Source organism: Hyperolius riggenbachi, chromosome 4 (genome assembly GCF_040937935.1).
Source record: "Hyperolius riggenbachi isolate aHypRig1 chromosome 4, aHypRig1.pri, whole genome shotgun sequence".
Classification (NCBI taxonomy): Eukaryota; Metazoa; Chordata; class Amphibia; order Anura; family Hyperoliidae; genus Hyperolius; species Hyperolius riggenbachi.
Window position 1 is genome coordinate 149090307 of NC_090649.1, and position 23024 is coordinate 149113330.

The 23024-nt window shown below is 44.8% G+C and overlaps 1 protein-coding gene across 1 annotated transcript in view; it reads left to right on the top strand.

Moving 5' to 3' along the window:
• The first annotated feature begins 466 nt into the window (after positions 1-466).
• SLC9A9 (solute carrier family 9 member A9) overlaps positions 467-23024 on the top strand; it is a 954803-nt gene continuing 932245 nt past the window's right edge. Inside the window, exon 1 of the mRNA XM_068280765.1 lies at positions 467-903. Coding sequence (XP_068136866.1) covers positions 729-903 — 175 coding nt within the window. The 5' untranslated portion in view covers positions 467-728. The remainder of the gene's footprint in view (positions 904-23024) is intronic.

A 23024-nucleotide genomic window follows, 5' to 3' on the forward strand; every position in this document is an offset into this window, starting at 1 on the left:
ACAACCGGCCCTGGATGCCCTTAGCAGCTTTTGGTGCTCAATATCAATTCTTCTGTATAAAGTGCTTTGAGGGGGCCCCATGTAAAACTTGCACTGGGGACCATAGCTGCTTAGCTAAGCCACTGCTGAACCGTAGTAAATAAGGCTTGTGTTCAAGCAGTAGTTTCATTTATTTAATTTTTAAAACAAAAAGAAAAAACTCACTTCTTTTTTTTTTTTTTTACCAGTAACTGTTTAAAACCAGAAAGGCACTTTTTCTGGATTCGCTGTCAGTTATAATAATAAGACTAATAAGACTTTTGTCTTTATTTGAGTCTATTTCCGTTTGAAAACTTCTTATACAAACACGTGAGCGCAGATGTAATGAGAGCCACTGTTCAGGTGTATTTATAGTGCCAGGTGGGAAGAGCTGTCATTGGTCGGCGTGCTGTACAGCTGCCAGGTAACCATCACCTCAGCACTCGGTGCCAGCATCTGTTAGATGAGAAGCAGCGGCTAGTGTGGGCGTTGTAGTTCGGCGGCCGAAGCAGTGCACATGAGACAGCCCGTAGAGGACCACAACTCCCAGCATGCAGCGCGCAGCTCACGCTGTGAAGGAGCTTCCCAGTAATTGTGCAAGCAGCTGGAAGCCCCTCCTCGGAGCCGCTATCTCACACTTTGCTAATAAGTGCTATTGATAAGTGAATCCCACAGGCTGTCCTGCAACAGCGAGGGGACCGCTGGCAGAGATGGGGCGAGACAGGACGGCGAGCTCTTCCCGCATTCAGGAGATGTTCCAGCATCAGGGAGCGCTGGAGCTGCTAGTCTTCAACTTTCTGCTCATCCTCACTATCCTCACCGTCTGGCTCTTTAAGAAGAGGCGCTTCAGGTTTCTGCACGAGACAGGAGGGGCCATGGTGTATGGTGAGTGCATGTCTGGCATGGGGTACCAGCACTGCTTCCTCCCTGCCTGGCCAGAACTGTCAGTGCCCTCCTCAGCGGCACTGCAAGGGTTAACAGCCCACTCCGTTCCCTGTGTGTCTTGGCAGTCAGTATTATAGAGGCTGCAGACAGGAAGAAGAGAGAAGTGATGATGAGCTGCCTTGTCCTGCCTGCAAGCCAGCATGTTCTCCCCACATGTGCATGTGCAGTGGATGGAGGCTCCCCTTCATCAGTTCTTGGGGTGGGGGGGTGCAGAACTACATTACATTGTGGCTCATGATGTCAAACTGACAGTGAGATTTGCATTTTATTCAAATCATCAGAGAGTTTTTTTTATTGGTAGAAATACATTGAAAACTTATCAGAAAGTGCCACAAGGGCAGGTTAGATCAGCCCCAGTAACTGGCTCAGTTGTGTCAGTCCGGGTCTACTGCGCATGTGCAGTAGCTCCGCACATGCACAGAAGACCCAGACTGAATGCGACTGAGCCTGTTACCGGGGCTGAACGGGGGACCACGAGGAACGCATCCGTGCTTATGGGGCTGGAGGAAGCCCGGGTAAGTAAAAAAAATATCTTGCACTGTATTTATCTCGGAATCTCTTTAAGACTGCCAGTGAGAATGTAGAGTGTGGCCAGTGCCCCCCCCCCCCCCCCCCCCCCCCCATATGTCGGCAAGAGATCCAACATGCTGGATAAATTCACAAGAATGCAGCTCAAGAGTTTTCTCCCTCGCTTCACATTCTCCATCTTGTGCCATACATCACGAAGCAGGTAAAAGCAGCTTTGGAGATTACGACCCAGCCAGTACCACCATAGGCCGTCATAGGAATTATGGCTAAAGCGGCGCACAGACAGACAGAATTACTATAAAAATAGCGTAATTCCTTCCCCTCAGAAGTAGTCCCTTTGGAATACCATCAACCAAGTTAAATTTAGTGAGCTCGACTACTTCTGCAATAGTAGTTAGTTAGGGTGCAGACATGCTCTACCTGATGTGTTTGGTAAGAGATGTAGGGTGGGGGGTTCTGGGGGTGTTGTTTTCTTTCTCTGTTCTTTTCTATTTTTCCTTTGGCTCCGGGCTTGCCTTCTGGTCATGGCTTGGCAGATGGTTGCTCATACTAATATATAACCTACGGCTGCTTGCAGTATGGACAGCACATAGCTCCTGGGAAATGCACTTCAGGTATGTCTTATTATTACTATTAAACAGTACAAATGGATACGCTTAAATGTCTATGTTGGAACATAAGAGGGCTGGGCTCTAAAATCAAGAGATCCATAGTATTCAACTATTTAAAACAGTATACCCCACATATATGCATTCTACTTGAAACACATTTGACGGGGGATAAGCTTTTGTCACTTCGGCGCCCTTGGGTGTCGCAGCATTATCATTCAACATACTCTTCTTATTCTAGAGGAGTCTCAATACTTATCCATAAATCCCTTCCATTACAGATGATCGACTCGTGCTGCGACAGCCAGGGACGCTTTGTTTTACTTAATTTTGAACTATATGGCCTTGAATATATCATAGCAGGGGTGTACATCCCTCCGCCAGTGCATAAACAAATTTTATATGATATTATTACTAGGTCCTCCAGGTGGCATGGTGACAGACTTATTATAATGGGCGACTTTAATTTAACTATGGATCCCGCAATGGACAGAACTAGCAATTCTTCCAGAGACGGTAATGACCTTAAAACTTGGGCTGACGGTAACCACCTACAAGACATATGGAGGTGGAAACATCCCACTGACAGAGCCTTTACCTGCTTCTCCTCTGTGCATCGCTCTATGTCCCGGATAGACTTAGCCTTTGCCACCCCACCCATATTACCCCAAGTACAGTCGATTGACATACTACCATCAGGCATCTCAGATCATGCTCCCATTCTACTCACAGTGACAATTTCCACCAAACCCAAAGATCGGCTATGGAGAATATCACGATTCTATATAACTGAACCCCTTATACAACCTCAAATATCTCAAGCCCTGCGAGACTACTGGACTACAAATTCTGGATCTGCCTCCAACCCGGTGGTCTGGGATGCGGGGAAAGCGGTTGTCAGGGGGCAATACATGACAGAACTCAAGACATACAAAGCAAATTCTAGGGCACATGTGCTAAGCCTTGAGAACAAGGCTAAAGACGCTGAAACGGCCTTTATACACTCTAACTCCCCTGAGTCCTGGAGGTCTTGGCAGCAGCTAATTAGGCAGTGGAGGCTGGCCCAAATATCCTTAACTAAAAATATTATGCTACACCAAACGCAACGCATATTTGAATTTGGGGAAAAAAACAGCAAACTGCTGGCCTGGCTGTCTAGAGATTCGGGTTTACCCACAGCTATTCCTGCTGTTATAGACCAAGGCAATGTCACCCACAGAGACCCCGAACAAATTAATAAGGTCTTCTCTATTTTCTATCAAACACTATACTCTTCAAGGGCCCATTACTCTGGGGAGGATCTAAGTAATTACCTAAACAATATAGACATACCAACGTTATCCGAACAGAATAAAACGATTTTAGATAAACCAATATCCATTGAAGAAATACAAGAAGCCATATCCGAGCTTAAACCTAACAAAACCCCTGGCTCAGATGGTCTCCCTTCTGAATTTTATAAATGTTATACTGACCTTTTGACTCCTAAGCTGCGTTCCCTGTTTAATGAAGTCCTGGAGGGTCATTCCCTGCCTGAGTCCTTTTCAGAAGCGATAATTATTCTTATCCTGAAACCGGGAAAGGACCCAACACAATGTGGGTCATACAGACCGATCTCATTACTTAACACAGATGCTAAAATTCTTGCCAAAATATTAACAAACAGGATTAAACCAATAATAACCTCCTTAATTCATGGTGATCAATCTGGCTTTATGCCTAACAAAGGCACTGATATTAACTTACGCAGGCTCTTTACCAATATCTCCCTGTCCTCCTCGGTGCCCGGTCGTAGGGTAGTTGCCTCACTGGACACCGAGAAGGCATTTGATTCCATAGAATGGCCTTATCTGTGGGAAATATTAAATAGATATGGGTTTGGAGATAACTTTACCAAATGGATTAAAGCTCTATATCAAGCTCCCAGGGCAAAAATTCGCACCGGAAATAACATCTCTGAGTCATTTCAATTACAACGCGGTACCCGCCAGGGGTGTCCATTGTCCCCATATCTCTTTGCCCTGGCAATAGAGCCCATGGCTATTTTAATCCGTGATTCTGATCACATTCATGGGATCCCAGTGGGGTGTATAGAAGAAAAGATATCATTATATGCAGACGATACTCTACTATACCTAAATGACCCAGAGAACTCTCTGACCTCGGCTTTGGACATCATTACAACATTTGGCTCTTACTCAGGCCTTAGGGTCAATAAAGATAAGTCTGTCATCATGCCACTTGATGAAACTCAGCCCCAAACGCCATCTAACTCACTACAATGGGTCTCCGAATTTAAGTACCTGGGCATCTTAATAACAAACTCTATAAGTGATTACACTAAATTCAATATTACACCAGTTGTAGAGGCCTTTCGAAAGAAATCCCAAACTTGGAAACAGTTGCCGCTCTCACTCATTGGGAAAGTAAATATATTCAAAATGATCTTTCTACCTAAATTCTTATATGTACTTCGTAACTCACCAATTATTATCCCCAAAAAATTCTTTAAAACCCTACACTCTCTAATCTCAACGTTCATCTGGTCGGGCCAAACCCCCAAAATTGCCCTGTCTACATTACAATTAGGCTCTGACCAAGGTGGATTGGCGCTCCCCAATATGCAACTCTATTACTATGCTGCAACATTAGTCACAGCCAGATGGTGGCTCTCTCAGGACCAATATAACCCTGCTGTAGTTACGGAGGCGGCATGCTTGGGATCTTACGAAAGACTCACTCTCCTGTTGTATAGAGGTACTACCAATGATGAACGCTGTACCATTCCAATGCAAACGGTTTGTAAAATCTGGAAAGAGGCGGTTAAACACTTAAGTGTAGATAATTATACCTCTCCACACGCTCCCATTTGGGATAACCCTAACCTACTGCACTTCACTCAGATCCCAGATCCTAAGATGTGGGCTAGGGCAGGAATTAAAAGTCTACACCATATTATTAAGGACGGTTCTTTATTAACCTTTGATGAATTAAAACAAATGTATTCCATTACAAACAAAATGTTTTTCCGTTACTTGCAACTCCGGCATGCCTTTGCGGCCCAGTTCTCTGGCGGCGCACCTGTATTGGCTGTGCATGATCTTGAACGCACTCTCTTGACAAAACACTTAGAAAAATCCCTATCTGTGATTTATTCAGTCCTTATGTCTAAAAACAATGAAAAAATCCTTCGCTGTCAGGAAAAATGGAACGCAGACATTCCAGGACTGGATAATACTGACTGGGAAGATATCCTTGAAGACTTTGTAAAAGGCCCCATCTCAGCCAGAGACAGGCTGATCCAGGTCAAATTTTTGCATAGAACCTATCTAACCCCGTCCAGAATGCATCATATCTGTAACGCTAACAGTGCGCTATGCCAGAAGTGCTCCGCTGCAGATGGCACGTTCTATCATATGTTTTGGAGCTGTACTAAAATCAGGATATTTTGGAACAATATATTTGACATTATAAATGAAATCCTAGAGACATATGTCGAATGTACACCCAAACTTGCGTTACTGGGAATATTCGAGGAACCGTCCTATAATAAATATACACAATACTTAATCCGTATTTTATGTTTCTATACGCGTAAGGAAATATTAAGAGTATGGAAGGGCGAGGCTACACCCTCAGTCAATATGTGGAAACGTACTATAAACCGGGCTCTCCCGCTATACCAAATGACATATAAAAACCGCAATTGCCCATTAAGATTTCACAAAATATGGGCACCATGGTGTGACAACCCCTCTACGAATGGGTCCAATTCGGAATCTGATTAATCTTTCCTTCCCTTCTGTGAGACAACAGCTGATCTAGGACAGACAAAGCTGTCGGGTGGTGGCGGAGGGTGAGCTCGGAGCCAATTTTCTCTCTTTTTCTTCTCTTTCCTTCTTTTTCTCTTCTTTTCTTCTTCTTTCTACCTCTTTTCTCCTTACATACATTCTTTGTTGAACCCTGGGCTTCCTACACACGATCTGTGTGGGCAACATCACATCTCTGATGGAATAGCAATCCTGACATATATGCGAGGGTTAGGTATATATATATCCGAAACCACATCTTTTTTGTTATTATGCATGAGACTGTAGAAATGCCCTTCGGATCAATGTACAATATTAATATTACCTGTCCTACCTATGATTGCATTGCCCAATGTGATAAGAATGTAAATAAGTTATGCTTTCCCGTGTGTGGGAAATCATTGTTTTCTTGCTGTATCTGTCTTTCTGATGTTTGTGTTTTCAAAATAAAAATTGATTTGTTAAAAAAAAAAAAAAAATAGCGTAATTCAGCTGCCATCTACATCTTTTTACTCTGCCTGGGTCCATGGTGAACTGCAGGGGAAATAGTAATTAACAACGTCGCGGCTTAATTATATGTACGCCATACATTGTTTCTCTGCTCCCCTCCGTAGTGACAGAACTTGTCGCTAGGTTGTAGGTTGGTGACATGGCTGGCTGCACAGCCTTAGTGATAGTAGTTTCAAGTCTATGGTGCATGCACACATTCAAGTTTGATTGGCCAATTTCACCACTTCCATTTAGTATGAGAGCTTACCTACACCATCTATTCATAATATTCAAAATTGTCTGGCCATCAAAATATATGAAAGTGGTAAAATTGGCCAATATTTGATACATGTACGCGCCCTAGTTGCTTCTAATTGCTGCAGTTGCAAAGATACTAAACAACTGTAACTGGTGGTTATCTAATGCAGCTGCTAACTCCTATTACTCAAGACAGTCAATAGTTTCTGCTGCTCTAGTGTGGCAACTGGATTGGATAATATTAGTAACCACTTCTTAGCAGCTTAAAGTGGATCCGAGATAAACTTTTACTCATTGCATACTTGTGTTCCTTTCATATAGTTTATAGGGCATTCCTCAAGCCAAATACTTTTTTTTGTTGTGTTTTAATACTCTAATTCCCTATAAACTAAACAAGCCTCGCCCACAGCTCCTTTTGTGCCTTGGCACTGTAGCAAGGGCTTATGGGAGCTCAGTCTGGGCAGGTGGAGGAGGAGGAGGTTACTAGCCATTGATTTCAGAGGCAGAGGGCAGGAGGAGAGGGGGCTGAATTTACACACAGGCAAGCTGATAGCATCTCCAGCCCTTAGCCTGTGACAATGTGACAAACAGAACATGGCTGCTCTCATTGTATCACAGGAATAAATAATCATAAACTTTTGAAGCTGTTTGCAGCTAGATATGCTGTCTAAACTTTTAGATAAGATATATAGACAAGTTACTTGTTAGTTTTTCATCTCAGATCCGCTTTTAACTTAGAAGCCAAAACTAAAGCTGGAATTTTACATAGGTCTAAATCAGCTTCATGAACAGATGATAAATTGATATCTTTATTAAAGAGAATCTGTATTGTTAAAATCGCACAAAAGTAAACATACCAGTGCGTTAGGGGACATCTCCTATTACCCTCTGTCACAATTTCGCCGCTCCTCGCCGCATTAAAAGTGGTTAAAAACTGTTTTAAAAAGTTTGTTTATAAACAAACAAAATGGCCACCAAAACAGGAAGTAGGTTGATGTACTGTATGTCCACACATAGAAAATACAACCATACACAAGCAGGCTGTACACAGCCTTCATTTTGTATCTCAAGAGATCATTGTGTGTTTCTTTCTCCCTGCAGTTCTCATGCACTGAAGTTTCAGGCTGCTCGTTTCTTCCTGCAAACAGCTTTGCCCTTGTCTGTAATTCTTCAGTATGTGAAAGCCCAGCCAGCTCAGAGGACGATTTATCCAGCTTGTAAAAGATAAGAGAGAAGAGATAAATAATTTTTGTTACGGAGTCTCTTTAAAGTGAACCTCCGGATTAAAAATCGACTCAGCAGCACTGAAAAGGCTTGGTGTTTCTTTAACAGTTTCACAGCATCAGAACTTTGTTTCTCTTATACAAGCCTCATTTTTAGCTGCACAGAAGAAAACTGCCCGGGCTTTTTTCCCGCTGATGCTGTGCAAAGCATGATGGGATTTCTGATGTTGTTGTTCTCGTTCTGCTGTTTTGGTGCAATTTTTTTTTTCTACATTTTGAATTTGACATTTGAAGCCTAGCGTGTGCAGCTGGGAGGGGTAATCAGGACACAGGACAGTTGGAACTGTGTCTCCTGCTCCTTGTCACCTCCTTTCAACCAAAAAGATGGCTGCCCCCATGACAAAGATGGCTGCCCCCATGAATCACAAACATTTGCCTGTTCTTTTAAAACAGGGTGGGTAAAATATTATATTACCTATCTATTCTAATTAACATAACTAATGTAACTTGATGACAGTATGTTTGTTTAGGCTGAAGTTCCCCTTTAAGTAGTAAAGCTGCTTATTGTTTGTCCTCCCACAAAGTGGAATTCCCTATAATTCCCTATAATCGAACGACTCACGAGCCGTGTGGCTAGGGCTCAAGGCCGCCACCAACTACAAGCCCCCACCGCAACACGCTTCACCCAGCTCTGAGCTAGCTGAAGAACTAAGCAGATTTTACTGCAGGTTCGAGAGACAGGCTGAGCCCGGGGGACACCCAACACCTCTGACCCTCCCCCCAGTCCACGCAAATAGTGACACAAGTAGCGAAGACCCACTCCCTCTGGAAGTGGGCGAGGCAGATGTCCGGCGCCTCCTGTCCAAGCTAAAGGCCAGGAAAGCCTCGGGCCCCGACGGTGTGTCTCCAGCCTGCCTCAAGACCTGTTCATGGCAACTTGCTCCCATCCTTTCCGCAATCTTCAGTAAGTCACTGGCAGAGGGCAGAGTCCCTGCGTGCTACAAGAGGTCCACCATCGTACCCGTGCCAAAGAAACAAGGCATCACGGACCTCAACAACTTCAGGCCTGTGGCCCTGACGTCTGTCATCATGAAGTCACTAGAACGAGTGGTCTTATCCATCCTCAAGCTATCCACCCTGCCCCTTCTGGACCCTCTCCAGTTTGCCTACAGGGCAAATAGGTCTACTGATGACGCCTTAAACATCTGCCTGGAATACATCCTTAACCACCTCGACAGACCAGATGCGTATGCCAGAGTACTGCTACTAGACTTCAGCTCGGCTTTTAACACCATATGCCCACACATCCTTCAGAATGTCCTGGCCACACTTGGGGTCCACTCCACCCTACGCTCATGGATCACGGATTTTCTTACTGGGAGATCCCAAGTTGTCAGACTGGGGGACATCTACTCCAGGGAAATGACAACCAACACAGGGGCACCCCAGGGCTGCGTCCTGTCTCCACTGCTGTTCTCCCTCTACACAAACAACTGTAGATCCACGGCGGACTCTGTCAAAGTCATAAAATTTGCTGACGACACTACCATTGTTGGTCTCGTCACCAAAGACAATATCCAGGAGTATCAGCAGCAGGTGGAGAGAATATGCCACTGGTGCATAGAGAACAGTCTGGTGCTCAACAAAGCCAAAACTGTCGAGCTAATAATTGACTTTAGGAAATCCGCTCCCACTCCACCTCCCATCTACATCGACGGCGCCGAGGTGGCCAGAGTGGCCTGTGCTCGCCTTCTGGGCACCACCATCTCCAGAGATCTCAGTTGGAAGGCCAACATTACGGCAACCCAGCGGAAGGCCCAGCAGAGGCTGTTCTTCCTCCGCCAACTGCGGAAGTTCGGCATGGCGCAGGAGATTCTAACTTGCTTCTACTCCTCCACCATTGAATCGATCCTCTGCTCCTCCATCTTGGTCTGGTATGCGGGAGCCACTGCCAGTGACAGACACAAACTACAGAGGATCATCAAGTCGGCGGAGAGGATCATTGGGAGACCTCTGCCTCCACTTGACCTCCTGTATAACACAAGAGTGGGTGCCAGGGCGCTGAAGATCGCAAGTGACCCCTCGCACCCAGGCCACGGATTCTTCTCCCCACTACCATTGGGCAGGAGACTTCGGGCCATCCCCACTAAGACCACCCAGGGGCGGCGCCAGGGGGGTGCAAGGGGGTGCTCGAGCACCCCCTAGAATTGTCCAAGCACCCCCAAAGCACCCCCTGGAGTGAACTGACTTCAGGCGTCTAAAAGACGCCAAGTCAGTTCACACAGCGGCAGCACGGAGCAGCAGGCAGGGCTACGGTAAGATGGCCGCCCGGAGCCCTGTTCTGCAGACTTCGAGTCTGCAGTGCATGGCTTCAGGCGGCCATTTTCCCGTAGCCCTGCTCTCTGCATGCAGGCAGGAAGTCTCGTCGTGACGTCGGGAAGGAAGAGGATCGTGGGCGCGCGGGCGCTGCGCGCCACAATGAGGTCGGGACTCGGGACAGGAGGTCGGGAAAGAAGGTCTTCTGGCTGTAGGTGAGTAAATGGGTTTTTCTTTTCTTTTTCAGGTGATGCTGATTGTGCATATTGGGGTTATATCTGCTACGGATTGTGCATATTGGGGTCATATCTGCTACGGATTGTGCATATTGGGGTCATATCTGCTACGGATTGTGCATATTGGGGTCATATCTGCTACGGATTGTGCATATTGGGGTCATTTCTGCTACCGATTGTGCATATTGGGGTCATTTCTGCTACCGATTGTGCATATTGGGGTCATTTCTGCTACCGATTGTGCATATTGGGGTCATTTCTGCTACCGATTGTGCATATTGGGGTCATTTCTGCTACCGATTGTGCATATTGGGGTCATATCTGCTACGGATTGTGCATATTGGAGTCATATCTGCTACCGATTGTGCATATTGGGGTCATATCTGCTACCGATTGTGCATATTGGGGTCATATCTGCTACGGATTGTGCATATTGAGGTCATTTCTGCTACCGATTGTGCATATTGGGGTCATTTCTGCTACCGATTGTGCATATTGGGGTCATTTCTGCTACCGATTGTGCATATTGGGGTCATTTCTGCTACCGATTGTGCATATTGGGGTCATTTCTGCTACCGATTGACCATATCTGCCACCGATTGTGCATATTGGGACCATATCTGCCACCGATTGTGCATATTGGGACCATATCTGCCACCGATTGTGCATATTGGGACCATATCTGCCACCGATTGTGCATATTGGGACCATATCTGCCACCGATTGTGCATATTGGGACCATATCTGCCACCGATTGTGCATATTGGGACCATATCTGCCACCGATTGTGCATATTGGGACCATATCTGCCACCGATTGTGCATATTGGGACCATATCTGCCACCGATTGTGCATATTGGGACCATATCTGCCACCGATTGTGCATATTGGGACCATATCTGCCACCGATTGTGCATATTGGGACCATATCTGCCACCGATTGTGCATATTGGGACCATATCTGCTACCGATTGTGCATATTGGGACCATATCTGCTACCGATTGTGCATATTGGGACCATATCTGCTGCCGATTGTGCATATTGGGACCATATCTGCTGCCGATTGTGCATATTGGGACCATATCTGCTGCCGATTGTGCATATTGGGACCATATCTGCTACCGATTGTGCATATTGGGACCATATCTGCTGCCGATTGTGCATATTGGGACCATATCTGCTACCGATTGTGCATATTGGGACCATATCTGCTACCGATTGTGCATATTGGGACCATATCTGCTACCGATTGTGCATATTGGGACCATATCTGCTACCGATTGTGCATATTGGGGCCATATCTGCTACCGATTGTGCATATTGGGGCCATATCTGCTACCGATTGTGCATATTGGGGTCATATCTGCTACCGATTGTGCATATTGGGGTCATATCTGCTACCGATTGTGCATATTGGGGTCATATCTGCTACCGATTGTGCATATTGGGGTCATTGGACGTGTTTTTTGTTAAAATCTGCTCACATTACGTGTATTTTCTTGAGAAAACCTGCACAATTATGTGAATTTTCTGGGAAAAGGGTCACCAAAACTTGGGCCCTCTGTCTTTGCGTTGCACTTTTAAAGGGAACCCGAGGTGAGAATAATATTGAGGCTGCCATATTTATCTCCTTTTAAGCAATACCAGTTGCCTGGCTGCCGTGCTGGTCCTCTGCCTCTTATTCTTTCAACCATAGACCCTGAACAAGCATGCAGCAGGTCAGGGGTTTCTGACAATATTGTCAGAACTGACAAGATTAGCTGCATGGCTTGTTTCTGGTGTAATTCAGTTCACTACTACAGCCAAATAGATCAGCAGGGCTGCCAGGCAACTAGTATTGTTTAAAAGGAAATAAATATGGCAGCCACCATATCAATCTCACCCTGGGTTCACTTTAAATTACAGTTAGCCCCGCCCTCATCCGGTCATGACCACGCCCATTTTTTCGCCGCGGCTGTAGCCACACCCATTTTTTCGCCGCGGCGCGCGTCGTCAGCTCCCCCGGAAATTGGTCCAGCACCTGCATAGCACCCCCTAAAAAAATTTCCTGGAGCCGCCACTGAGACCACCAGACACAAGAACTCCTTCTTCCCTGCAGCCGTCAGCCTCCTGAACTCCCGTAACATTCTCCCACCCTCTATCTGTGCCTTACCACCTGCACAGTAGTGGTCTGTAATAAATACGCTTTTCGAAGCAACCTGCCATCACCCCTAACTGATTGGACTTTGTCCCTGCACCCTGGTTAGAATCCAGCAGTGTCCTGGAATAATGCTTACGTCTGCTGAATGTATATTTGTGTACATACATTTCCTCGTTCTTGAGTGCAATATTCCTGAGTACGATGTTTTTTACTGTCTGTCCTTTTGTATTGCACTGTATTTGTGATGCTCTCCTTTGCCTATGTACCTTTCAGAGCTATGTATTGTGCCAAACCCAATTCCGGGCATGACCCAATCATGCTTGGCGAAATAAAACTATTCTGATTCTGATTCTTGTTGAAAAAATATATAAGTAAGTTCAAAACCTGGTGCAATTTTGATTGGCCATTGTTTGGGCAATTCTACCACTTTCATGTAGTATGAGAGCTTGCCTACACGATCTGATCATAGTATTCAAAATGGAGGTGGTAAGATTGGTCAATAAGAATTGGATTTGTGTACAGGCTTAAAATGGCTCATATCTATTGGTTAGTTCATGATTGTGTACCACAGCGTTTACACACAACTTTGTATCTTTAGCTCACTGAGTTTATGTAAAATATTATGTTAACATAAATATGTATTTAGAGCTTGTACTAATGTACAGCACATCAACAACTTGTGCATTTCTTCAGGTTATGTAAACGAAGGGCCCTTTTCCTCTAAGAAACGCAATCATTGTGCTTCTTCCAAATCTCCACTATTGCAATTTCGCTGCGATCAGGGAGCATCAGGTGTGCGGTGCGATTGCGGTGTGGTTGCAATGTATGCTGGAAAAAAGGAGCAGAAAATATTGCCAATTGAGATTGTATTGCTGTTCGATTTTCAACTGCACAAAAAAAAATGCAGCAGAATTGCGACAAAAAAATATTGCCGCCAACATTCACCGCTGTTTCCATTAGTTTCAATGCATTGCTATCCGCAAGCGATTGGAATTGGATTCTCCTCAAAATACTGCATTGTCTAGGACTGCGTTCACACTGTGCATGTTGCTGCCTGCTTTAATGCTGGATGGGTACGCATGTTCACATTTCAGCAATGTGAAGGACCATCCTATCTAAATGCATTTTTTACTCTGCTTTCTGGATAATTTGTGTGTTAATAAGCATGTTACCATAGCAATTACCATGTTAAGAAATGTAATGTGTGCGTGTTGTGTTGTAGCACTGGCATTACACAGAACCCATAGTATGAACCTAACTGTAACCAGTTCACCTGAACTAGGTTCCTGGTCCCCACACTAATGCAACCAGTAATTCCCCCGATTCTTGAAGGAATCACCTGCACAATCCCACCGCAAACCCCCCCCACTGAATGTGCGCCCCCCTTCCACTGTCCCCCCCATCAACCCCCTCTCCTTACTGCTGTGAGCGCAGTGGTTAGAAGTTGTAATATGCTTGAGCAGCTCTGCATCCACGTCATACATATTACAACTGCCTGCTTTTAGGGTATTAGATATGGGGTTGTTTTAATTTAAAAAAAAAAGAAAAAGTGTTTGAAACTTAAAAAAAAATTATGCACCTCCATCATTGAATTCTCCTACTTACACCATTCCTAAATAAAACTGTGATGGCATAGGCGCAAGAGAGCTACAGCATAGGACTAAAGCCTTGTACATACACCAGAGGGTTTTTGAACACCTCTGATAAGAGTCTGCCATGTGTATAGCAGCCCCGGTGTATCATCGAGAGATCCAGAATGCCTAATCATCTTGGTGTAACGCAGGCCAGGGCCTTTGTTCTGCCCCTTACCCCTTCCACGCTGTTGTGCATTGTACTTCCTCTCTGCTCAATAACAACATTATGCATTGCTAGTCTGTAGGCTACCAACGCGACTTTCCAGCACTTGGCCCTGAACTGTGGCACCAAGGGATCAAGTCAGAAATGGGAACATGTCAAAGTAAACTTACATATTGCAAAAACACTATATTTTATTTAAACTTGTTGTGTATGTACTGTAGTATGGGAGCACTCCTATGGGGCCTATTGCGATATATTTAAGTATGTTCCATCTTCATGCTATTGTAGAGGGTATGTGGTTGGAAGTGATTGGAACAGTGTTGTGTTACCCTTATCCATATATCACCTGTGTGGTAGAAGGGCTAAAAAGGTTGAATTCTGTTACATAGATTTGTTTTTGGATATGGTAAAGTTATTTCAGAAGTTTGCTTTAGAGAATGGGCTCCCTCACTTTTCTCGCCAACTTTTTCATTGATATTTTCTAACTGAAATACTCAAAGCAGAGTTGGCAGGAAGCCTGAGACAGTGCTGGTGTACATTGATAAGCTCATCCTGCTATTCTTCTCAGGCCAATAAAACATCAGCAACAAGCATTGCCAGAAACACCTCTTAAACACCAACTGGTGAAACTGTAAGGGCAAATACTGTATACAATAATGCAATAAAACTTCTCATTAATACTTTTCTCTGTGGTCACTTAAGTTTAGATTGGACAGCGTTTGATCACCCATTATTACAGTATTATAAAGTGTGAACATATTGTTCAGCACAATACTATACATAGAGGGTACAATTATAAACTCACAAACATACATTTGGCGGCATATGGAGGACTGTCACAATATCAGCTAAAACATTAAAGGAGTACTGTAGGGGAAAAAAGAGTTGAACTTACCCGGGGCTTCTAATGGTCTCCTGCAGACATTCTGTGCCCGCGCAGCCACTCACCGATGCTCCGGGCCCTGCCTCTGGTTCACTTCTGGAATTTCTGACTTTAGTGTCGGAAAACCACTGCACCTGCGCGGCTGCTCCCTCGCTCCCACTGACGTCAAGAGGAGTATATTGCGCAGGCCCAGTACGGTCTGCATTTGTGCAGTACGCTCCTGGTGACGTCAGCAGGAGCGAGGACCTGGCCACGCAGGCGCAGTGGTTTTCCGACTCTAAAGTCAGAAATTCCAGAAGTGAACCAGAGGAGGGGACCAGAGCATCAGTGAGTGACTGTGCAGGCACAGGACATCTGCGGGGGACCATTAGAAGCCCCTGGTAAATTCAACTCTTTTTCCCCGACACCCCCCCCCCCCCCCTTACAGTATTCCATTAAACCACAAACCTAATATTGTATAGGACCTCCTTGTACAAGCAAAAGTGCTCTGGCTTACAAATACACAGACCTCTGAAGTAAATTCTGTGGTGTTTGATGCATTGGCATCAGATCCTTTAGGTCCCTTGCACACCAGCTGCTGCGTCAAACGTATTACTCTTCCCTGCCGCAAGCACAATGCAAGTCTATGGAGACTTGCGCATTTCACATGATGCGACACCGTGTGCTGGAATCATCCAAATCACCACAATGCTGACGCAAAGGCTGGAGTGCGTTACCACATGATCTGTGTCTACCGCCCAAATTGTTGCAGTAATTCAAGTCAATTGGCAGCACGGTAAGTGTGCGAAGCAGTGCAGACCAACAGGAATCCCAGTGATGTACTTCCTGCCCAGCATATGACCCTGTTGTATAGGAGCAGGGAAATCGCTCCCAGAATCGCTTGCAAAATGCTATCACAAATCGCTAGCGATTGCTATAGCGCTTTGCGCTTTCTAGTGGGTTCTAGGCCTGAAGCTAAAAAAGTGCCCTTACAGGGGGAATCTATCTGGCTACCATCATAGAATTTAAGAATTTAACACACACTTTTTTTCTAAAGCACACTTGAAGCAGACTGGTGATTGTGGGGAAGTAACACGATTAGACAGAAAATAAAACCACTTCCTATGTGTGTCTATTTTTTCTTAGCAACTAACAGAAATGAATAATAGATCCTGTTAATCATTTGCAGTTGCCAGCTACCAATAGGGGTGACTGCTACCTTGTATTATTTAAGCGGTGATTAAATATTGAATTCCAATCAATATTGCTCTTTTACACCTGCCGGTATTTGTTCAAATTAGGCCTGATCAATATCACATGCTTGTACACCTCTGTTAAAAACATGTGACAAGAAAAGTAATAACCATGAAGTCGTAATCAATCCACAGTGCTTAAATCAATCAGTCCATAAAGTTCAAGTTTACTCCACATAGATAGCCTTTAAATGCACTATATAATAACCTGGTACCACCAATGTACTCTCTGTACAAATAATCCAAATGGGTAAACTTGTCATCCACCTATAATCTTCCAAAGGAGTACATTTGAAATGGCAGCTGCCAAATTTCAGCGCAGGGTCGGCAAACTCCTGGATGATGTTAATGATTCCCCTCCAAGTTTCACAACTTGGCGAAAATACCTTAATACGGGCACTGGTTATTACATATTTTTTTTTTCTAATTTGCACTGTAAAAGTGCTACACACATGCGACTATAGTCGTTTGAAACGATCGTTCCCCGATCATTTCAAACGACGATTGTTTAAAAAAAAAGCAGCCAACGACCATTACGGCTAACAACGAACGAGCTAGATCGTTAAAAACGAACGATCTAGCTTGGCGGATTTTTTCCAACGACGATCATTTGCAAAAGTAGTACATCGTTGGAAAACGGTCGTTCGTACTAGGCTTGACACGCGCATTTCGCTATTTCTCCATGGAACTTTTCATTTTTACACGGAAGCGCAATAGTTGCTTTACGTGATGTGACGTTCGATCTAACGATCAGATCGTTACACACCTTTAAAAACTAACTTTACTTAGGTCGTTCTTTCGTCAATTAAAAGTTCGTTCGTCGTTCACAACGAAAGATCGTTGTCGTATGTGTGTACGTAGCTTAAGTCACTATAGTCATAATTCTCACTATGGCTTATGACGACGTCCAAATGATCGGCGCAGCACTGCAACAGATTAGGTCATAAGCACCTGTGAAGATTTATAGCGGGGTTGAGTGTTTGCATTTCCCTTCTTCATACTGTTGGAATATAGGTTGCAATCCATACATGAAAAAAGGGCGTGGGAAAATGTGAGCACAGGGTGAAGCCAAAAACGTCTCGCCCTGCTGTGGCAAATTTCCTGGCGGTATTACTACTTTTCCCCCTTCAAACGATCCATACAGAGGGGGTATGATGCAATTCAGCTTCCAGCCATTACTGGCGGACGAAGTGCGCTGGTTTTATCATAAATTGGTTTACGTTTTTTTGTCGGCGCACAAATTACCCACTGGCCCCGCTATAGCTGAAATTCACATTACAGCCTAGGGTGGCTCCCAAATATCGTTGGCTGCATGGCACCCTTTTTTTAGATGTCCTGGTTTGGAATATAGGATAGTTCCGCTACCTACTTACTGTAGCAACCTGCATGTTATCCAAGTACCACGGGTTGTGCTTATTGTGCAATGCCTGCTTCTCAAATGGTGTAAGTACTGACAAGGCAGATGTACTGGCATTTAGGGGATCAACCCCTTTGTTATCCATTTGTAGCACATGGTCTAATCCATTGGCTGGCAGGGACCCTAGAAGCACTATGGAATGCTTAGATTTAATAAAGACAGAATAAGAAGCAAAATCCCTGTTATCCGGAACTCAGGCACCCGGAAGTCTCAGGCATGAGGGCATTCCTGGGGGGATAACGTGGACAGTGCTTTGGAGAGTTTGCAGGGCGTAAACTACTTACCGAGCTGCCAGGCTGTGTCTTCTAGCTTTCCTGTAGCTCCTAGCTGCTTACCGGTGTCCGTGCACAGCTCATGGGCATGTCACATGACACACTGGGAACCATACATGTAGGATGCGGGAAAGCCGCTAGGAGCTACAGGAAGGCTAGAAGATACAGGTTAGGTATTTTTTTGCTGCACGGGTGGCAGTCGTGCTTTTTCGGCCAGTTGCTCACGCAATCGGCAAGCACATGTACCTGGCATCAGGTGATCCCCGCCAGTGCCGGATACCAGGAACTTTGCTGTATTGAAGCTAAAACAATGTTTATCATTAATCATTACAGCATATAGAGCCAGTTGAGAGCCAAAAGAATTTTTTTTTATAGTAGTTTTCCTTTAAAGAGGAACTCCAGTGAAAATAATGTAATAAAAAAGTGCTTCATTTTTACAATAATTATGTATAAATGAATTAATTAGTGTTTGTTCATTGTAAAATCTTTTAAATCCCCGATTTACTGTATTTTTTGGACTATAAGACTCACTTTTTCTACGTCAAAAATGGGGTAAAAAAGTCACTGCGTCTTATAGTCCAAATGCATGGAGTTCCTGACTTGTGAACGCCTGCCAATACAAACCCCCAACCTGCTGCAATGTCAGGGAACTCCCTGTACTGTGTCCATGCATGGAAGGATATAGGGGGACAAATAGAGGGCACAGGGGGGCACAAAGAGGCATAGAGTAGGGACACAAGGACAGAGGCAGACACATGGGGGATACAGGGAGACACAAGAGGTACAAAGGGGCATAATGTACAAGATGCCCCTCCACCCTGGATGCATCAGGTTTAGCATATTTTTTTTCCCTGGTTTTTGTCCTCTAAACCTAGGTGCGTCTTATGGTGAGGAGAGTCTTATAGTCCGAAAAATATGGGTACATTCTGAAATTTATTACATGGTGACATTTTTACTGTTGGTAGATGATGTAGCTGCTGCATGCTTTTTTGGCAGTTGGAAACAGCTGTAAACAGCTATTTCCCACAATGCAGCAAGGTTCACAGACAGGAAACTACCAGGAGTACATACTCAAGAGTTTCTTGTGGAAGGGGTTTAACCACAATATCATTTAAATCCCTAAATAATCTGTGCCCTGGATACATGAAAGATATGTTGCAGCTGCGTAGCAATCCCCGCATTCTCAGATACACAGGTTCTAATAATCTAGTCATACCCAGAGTCCACTTGGAAACTTTTGGTCCCAGAGCCTTTTGTCATGCTGCCCCTACGTTTTGGAACTCCTCACGTCAACAGATCAGGTCAGCTCCATCCCTGGACATGTTTAAATCCAGACTAAAAACCCACCTGTTCAGTTTGGCATTTGCAGAAATATAACTTTTGTTGTGTGAACACTTCATCCTACTACCAATTACTGAATCTGAGAGAGCCTAAGCGCTTTGAGTCCTATGGGAGAAAAGCGCTATAGAAATGTTATTGTATTATTGTATTATATCAGTCATACAGCGCCCCCTGATGGTCTATTTGTGAAAAGGAATAGATTTCTCATGTAAAAGGGGGTATCAGCTACTGATTGGGATAAAATTCAATTCTTGGTCGGAGTTTCTCTTTAAGGTAGGTGATCGCAGTTTACTAGAGTAATGTCACAGTCTTGATTGCTCTGCATCAGCATTTCCTATGTCTCTCCAGATATTTGGCGTAATGCTGTGGGTTAAGACTTGTGTTGGCCTCAGGGGACTGTATAAGGAGCCTGCTAGCTTCTGTGTGGCTCTGAGAATATTGATTGTCTACATCTGCTGTAGCTCTTGTAACTGCATCTATTCTGTACACAAGCAGACAAGAGCATCAGTGCAGAGGCATACCGCATGCTTATAGCAACTGGCTGGTGTGGTGATTAGAATACCATACCAGCTGCACAATATGGGATTTCCTGTACTAACCATTGAGTTACTTTCAGTACAATAGGTGAAGTAAATGCCCGTTTCTTTTATTAGATAATAAGCTGTGAGGTAGCATTCTCTGATTTGCATGAATAAATAACAGTAAACTTCTGTTGGAAATGTTTGTAGTTCATTCCATTCATGTTGAAGCTGCTGGATACTTCGGGTTTGGTCGTTATTTGCTGGTCTTAAAGTGTACCAGAGACGAGGGTTGCTAAAAGTCTGAGGGTAGGAACACACTAGGCAGAAACGCTAGCGTTGCAGAAAACACACATGATGCAAGTCAATGGGCTGCAAGGAAAAATTAGAGTGACCAGACGTCCCGGATTGCCCGGGACGCGTCCCGGATTCGGGGTCCGCTGTCTGAGGCAGCATGAGGTCCCGGGAAACGTCCCGCTTCCAGCAGCGGGACGTCCCGGCCTCGGGACTCCGGCCACTCTATACCCATGAACTGGCAGCGGCGTCTATAGACGCCGTGCCAGTTCATTGCCCGCAGCTCTGCTCCAGCCTAACTGTCTTCCGGTGTTCCGACGCCGGCAGGCGAGCAGGGCTACGGCAAGATGGCTGACGAAGCCCTGTACTGGAGACTATTTGTGTCTCCAGTACAGGGCTTCGGGCGCCATCTTGCCGTAGCCCTGTCAGCGCGGGAGAGAAGATCAGCAGCAAGTTGGTCCCGGAAGCAGCGCGCCAGAGGCCGGAGACTTCTGCCAGGTGAGTAAATGCTTTCTTTTCCAGGTGAAATGTTTGCCCGCATTACGTTTCTTTTCTGGTGAAATGTTTGCCCGCATTGCATTTCTTTTCTGGTGAAATGTTTGCTTGCATTGCGTTTCTTTTCTGGTGAAATGTTTGCCCACATTGCGTTTCTTTTCTAGGTGAAATGTTTGCCCGCATTGCGTTTCTTTTCTGGTGAAATGTTTGCCCGCATTGCGTTTATTTTCCAGGTGAAATGTTTGCCCGCATTGCGTTTTTTTTTCCAGGTGAAATGTTTGCCCGTATTGCGTTTTTTTTCCAGGTGAAATGTTTGCCCGCATTGCGTTTCTTTTCTGGTGAAATGTTTGCCCGCATTGCGTTAATTTTCTGGTGAAATGTTTGCCCGCATTGCGTTAATTTTCTGGTGAAAGGTTTGCCCGCATTGCGTTAATTTTCTGGTGAAAGGTTTGCCCGCATTGCGTTAATTTTCTGGTGAAATGTTTGCTTGCATTGCGTTTATTTTGTACTGACATGTTGGCCGCATTGCGTTTATTTTCTGGTGAAATGTTTGCCCGCATTGCGTTTCTTTTCCAGGTGATATGTTTGCCCGCATTGCGTTTCTTTTCTGGTGAAATGTTTGCTTGCATTGCGTTTCTTTTCTGGTGAAATGTTTGCCCGCATTGCGTTTTTTTTTCCAGGTGAAATGTTTGCCCGCATTGCGTTTCTTTTCCAGGTGAAATGTTTGCCCGCATTGCGTTTTTTTTTCCAGGTGAAATGTTTGCCCGCATTACGTTTCTTTTCTGGTGAATTGTTTGCCCGCATTGCGTTTCTTTTCCAGGTGAAATGTTTGCCCGCATTGCGTTTCTTTTCTGGTGAAATGTTTGCCCGCATTGCGTTTATTTTGTACTGACATGTTGGCCGCATTGCATTTATTTTGTACTGACATGTTTGCCCGCATTGCGTTTATTTTCTGGTGAAATGTTTGCCCGCATTGCGTTTATTTTCTGGGGAAATGTTTGCCCGCATTGCGTTTATTTTCTGGTGAAATGTTTGCCCGCATTGCGTTTATTTTCTGGTGACATGTTTGCCCGCATTGCGTTAATTTTCTGGTGAAATGTTTGCCTGCATTGCGTTTATTTTGTACTCACATGTTGCCCGCATTGCGTTTAGTTTCTGGTGTCCGGGGTAACTGTTACTGCATTTATTATTTAATGGTCATAGATGGCTATGTTTGCTGCTTTGTGGTTACGGTATACTATTAGCATCACACAGTTTCTGCACACCCATGATGCAAAGTCTCGTTTGTCTTATGCCTCGCTGTTACATCATTACGTTAGCTCCGCCCCATACAATGTCATGGACACGCCCATTTTTCGCCGCGGCACAGCCCCCCCCAGTCTTCGTTGCTGCGCGCTCCTCTATCCTCCCCACTTTTCGCCACTACGCGCGCCGCCGCCCCTCCCTCCCCTTCCCAGGTTGGACCCGCAAAAATCTGGTCACTCTAGAAAAATGCATATGTTTGCACTCTGCAATGTGCGTTTTTTAAAATGCAGGACTTGCTGCATATTTTTCCAAAACGCATCTTATGAATATCAATGGTGATGCAGATGTATTGCTTTTTAGTGCGTTTTTTTATGCGTTTAGATTATTATGTGAAAAACAAGTTTGATGATGTATTTCCGCTTCCTGTTGACTTCCTAGTGATTAGCATAAAATGTATTTTAAAATGCATACAAAACGTATATGCGATTTATATATGCGAACAGCAAACGCATTCAAACGCACACAAAACGCACTGAAAATGCACAAATGCATATGCAGCAAAACGCTAACTTTCACGCACTGCCTAATGTGTTTCTACCCTCATATATACCTGGTGCTTCCTCCAGCCCCCTCTGTGCAGATCGCTTCCACCCCGCGTTCTAAAGCCTCCTAGATCGTCCGGTAGCAGCCCCCTTCTTCAGTCGGCGCAGTGCAGCCAAGCGCGCTCTGTCTCGCTCTCGCAGCCGGGACCATTCTGACTTCAATAGCCTGTGGAATCATGCGTGTCTTGCCGTCTGCGGAAAAACATACACAGTCGCAGCTAGTGTGTTCCCTGACTCACAAACAATTGTCAACACAGTGCAAGGTGTATGTATACTCCACCAGCGAGTTGGGTGCTCAAATTTCCAGCGGTGTAAAATACTATTCCCCCTCCAAGTCATAGCAACTCGGAGAGAGAA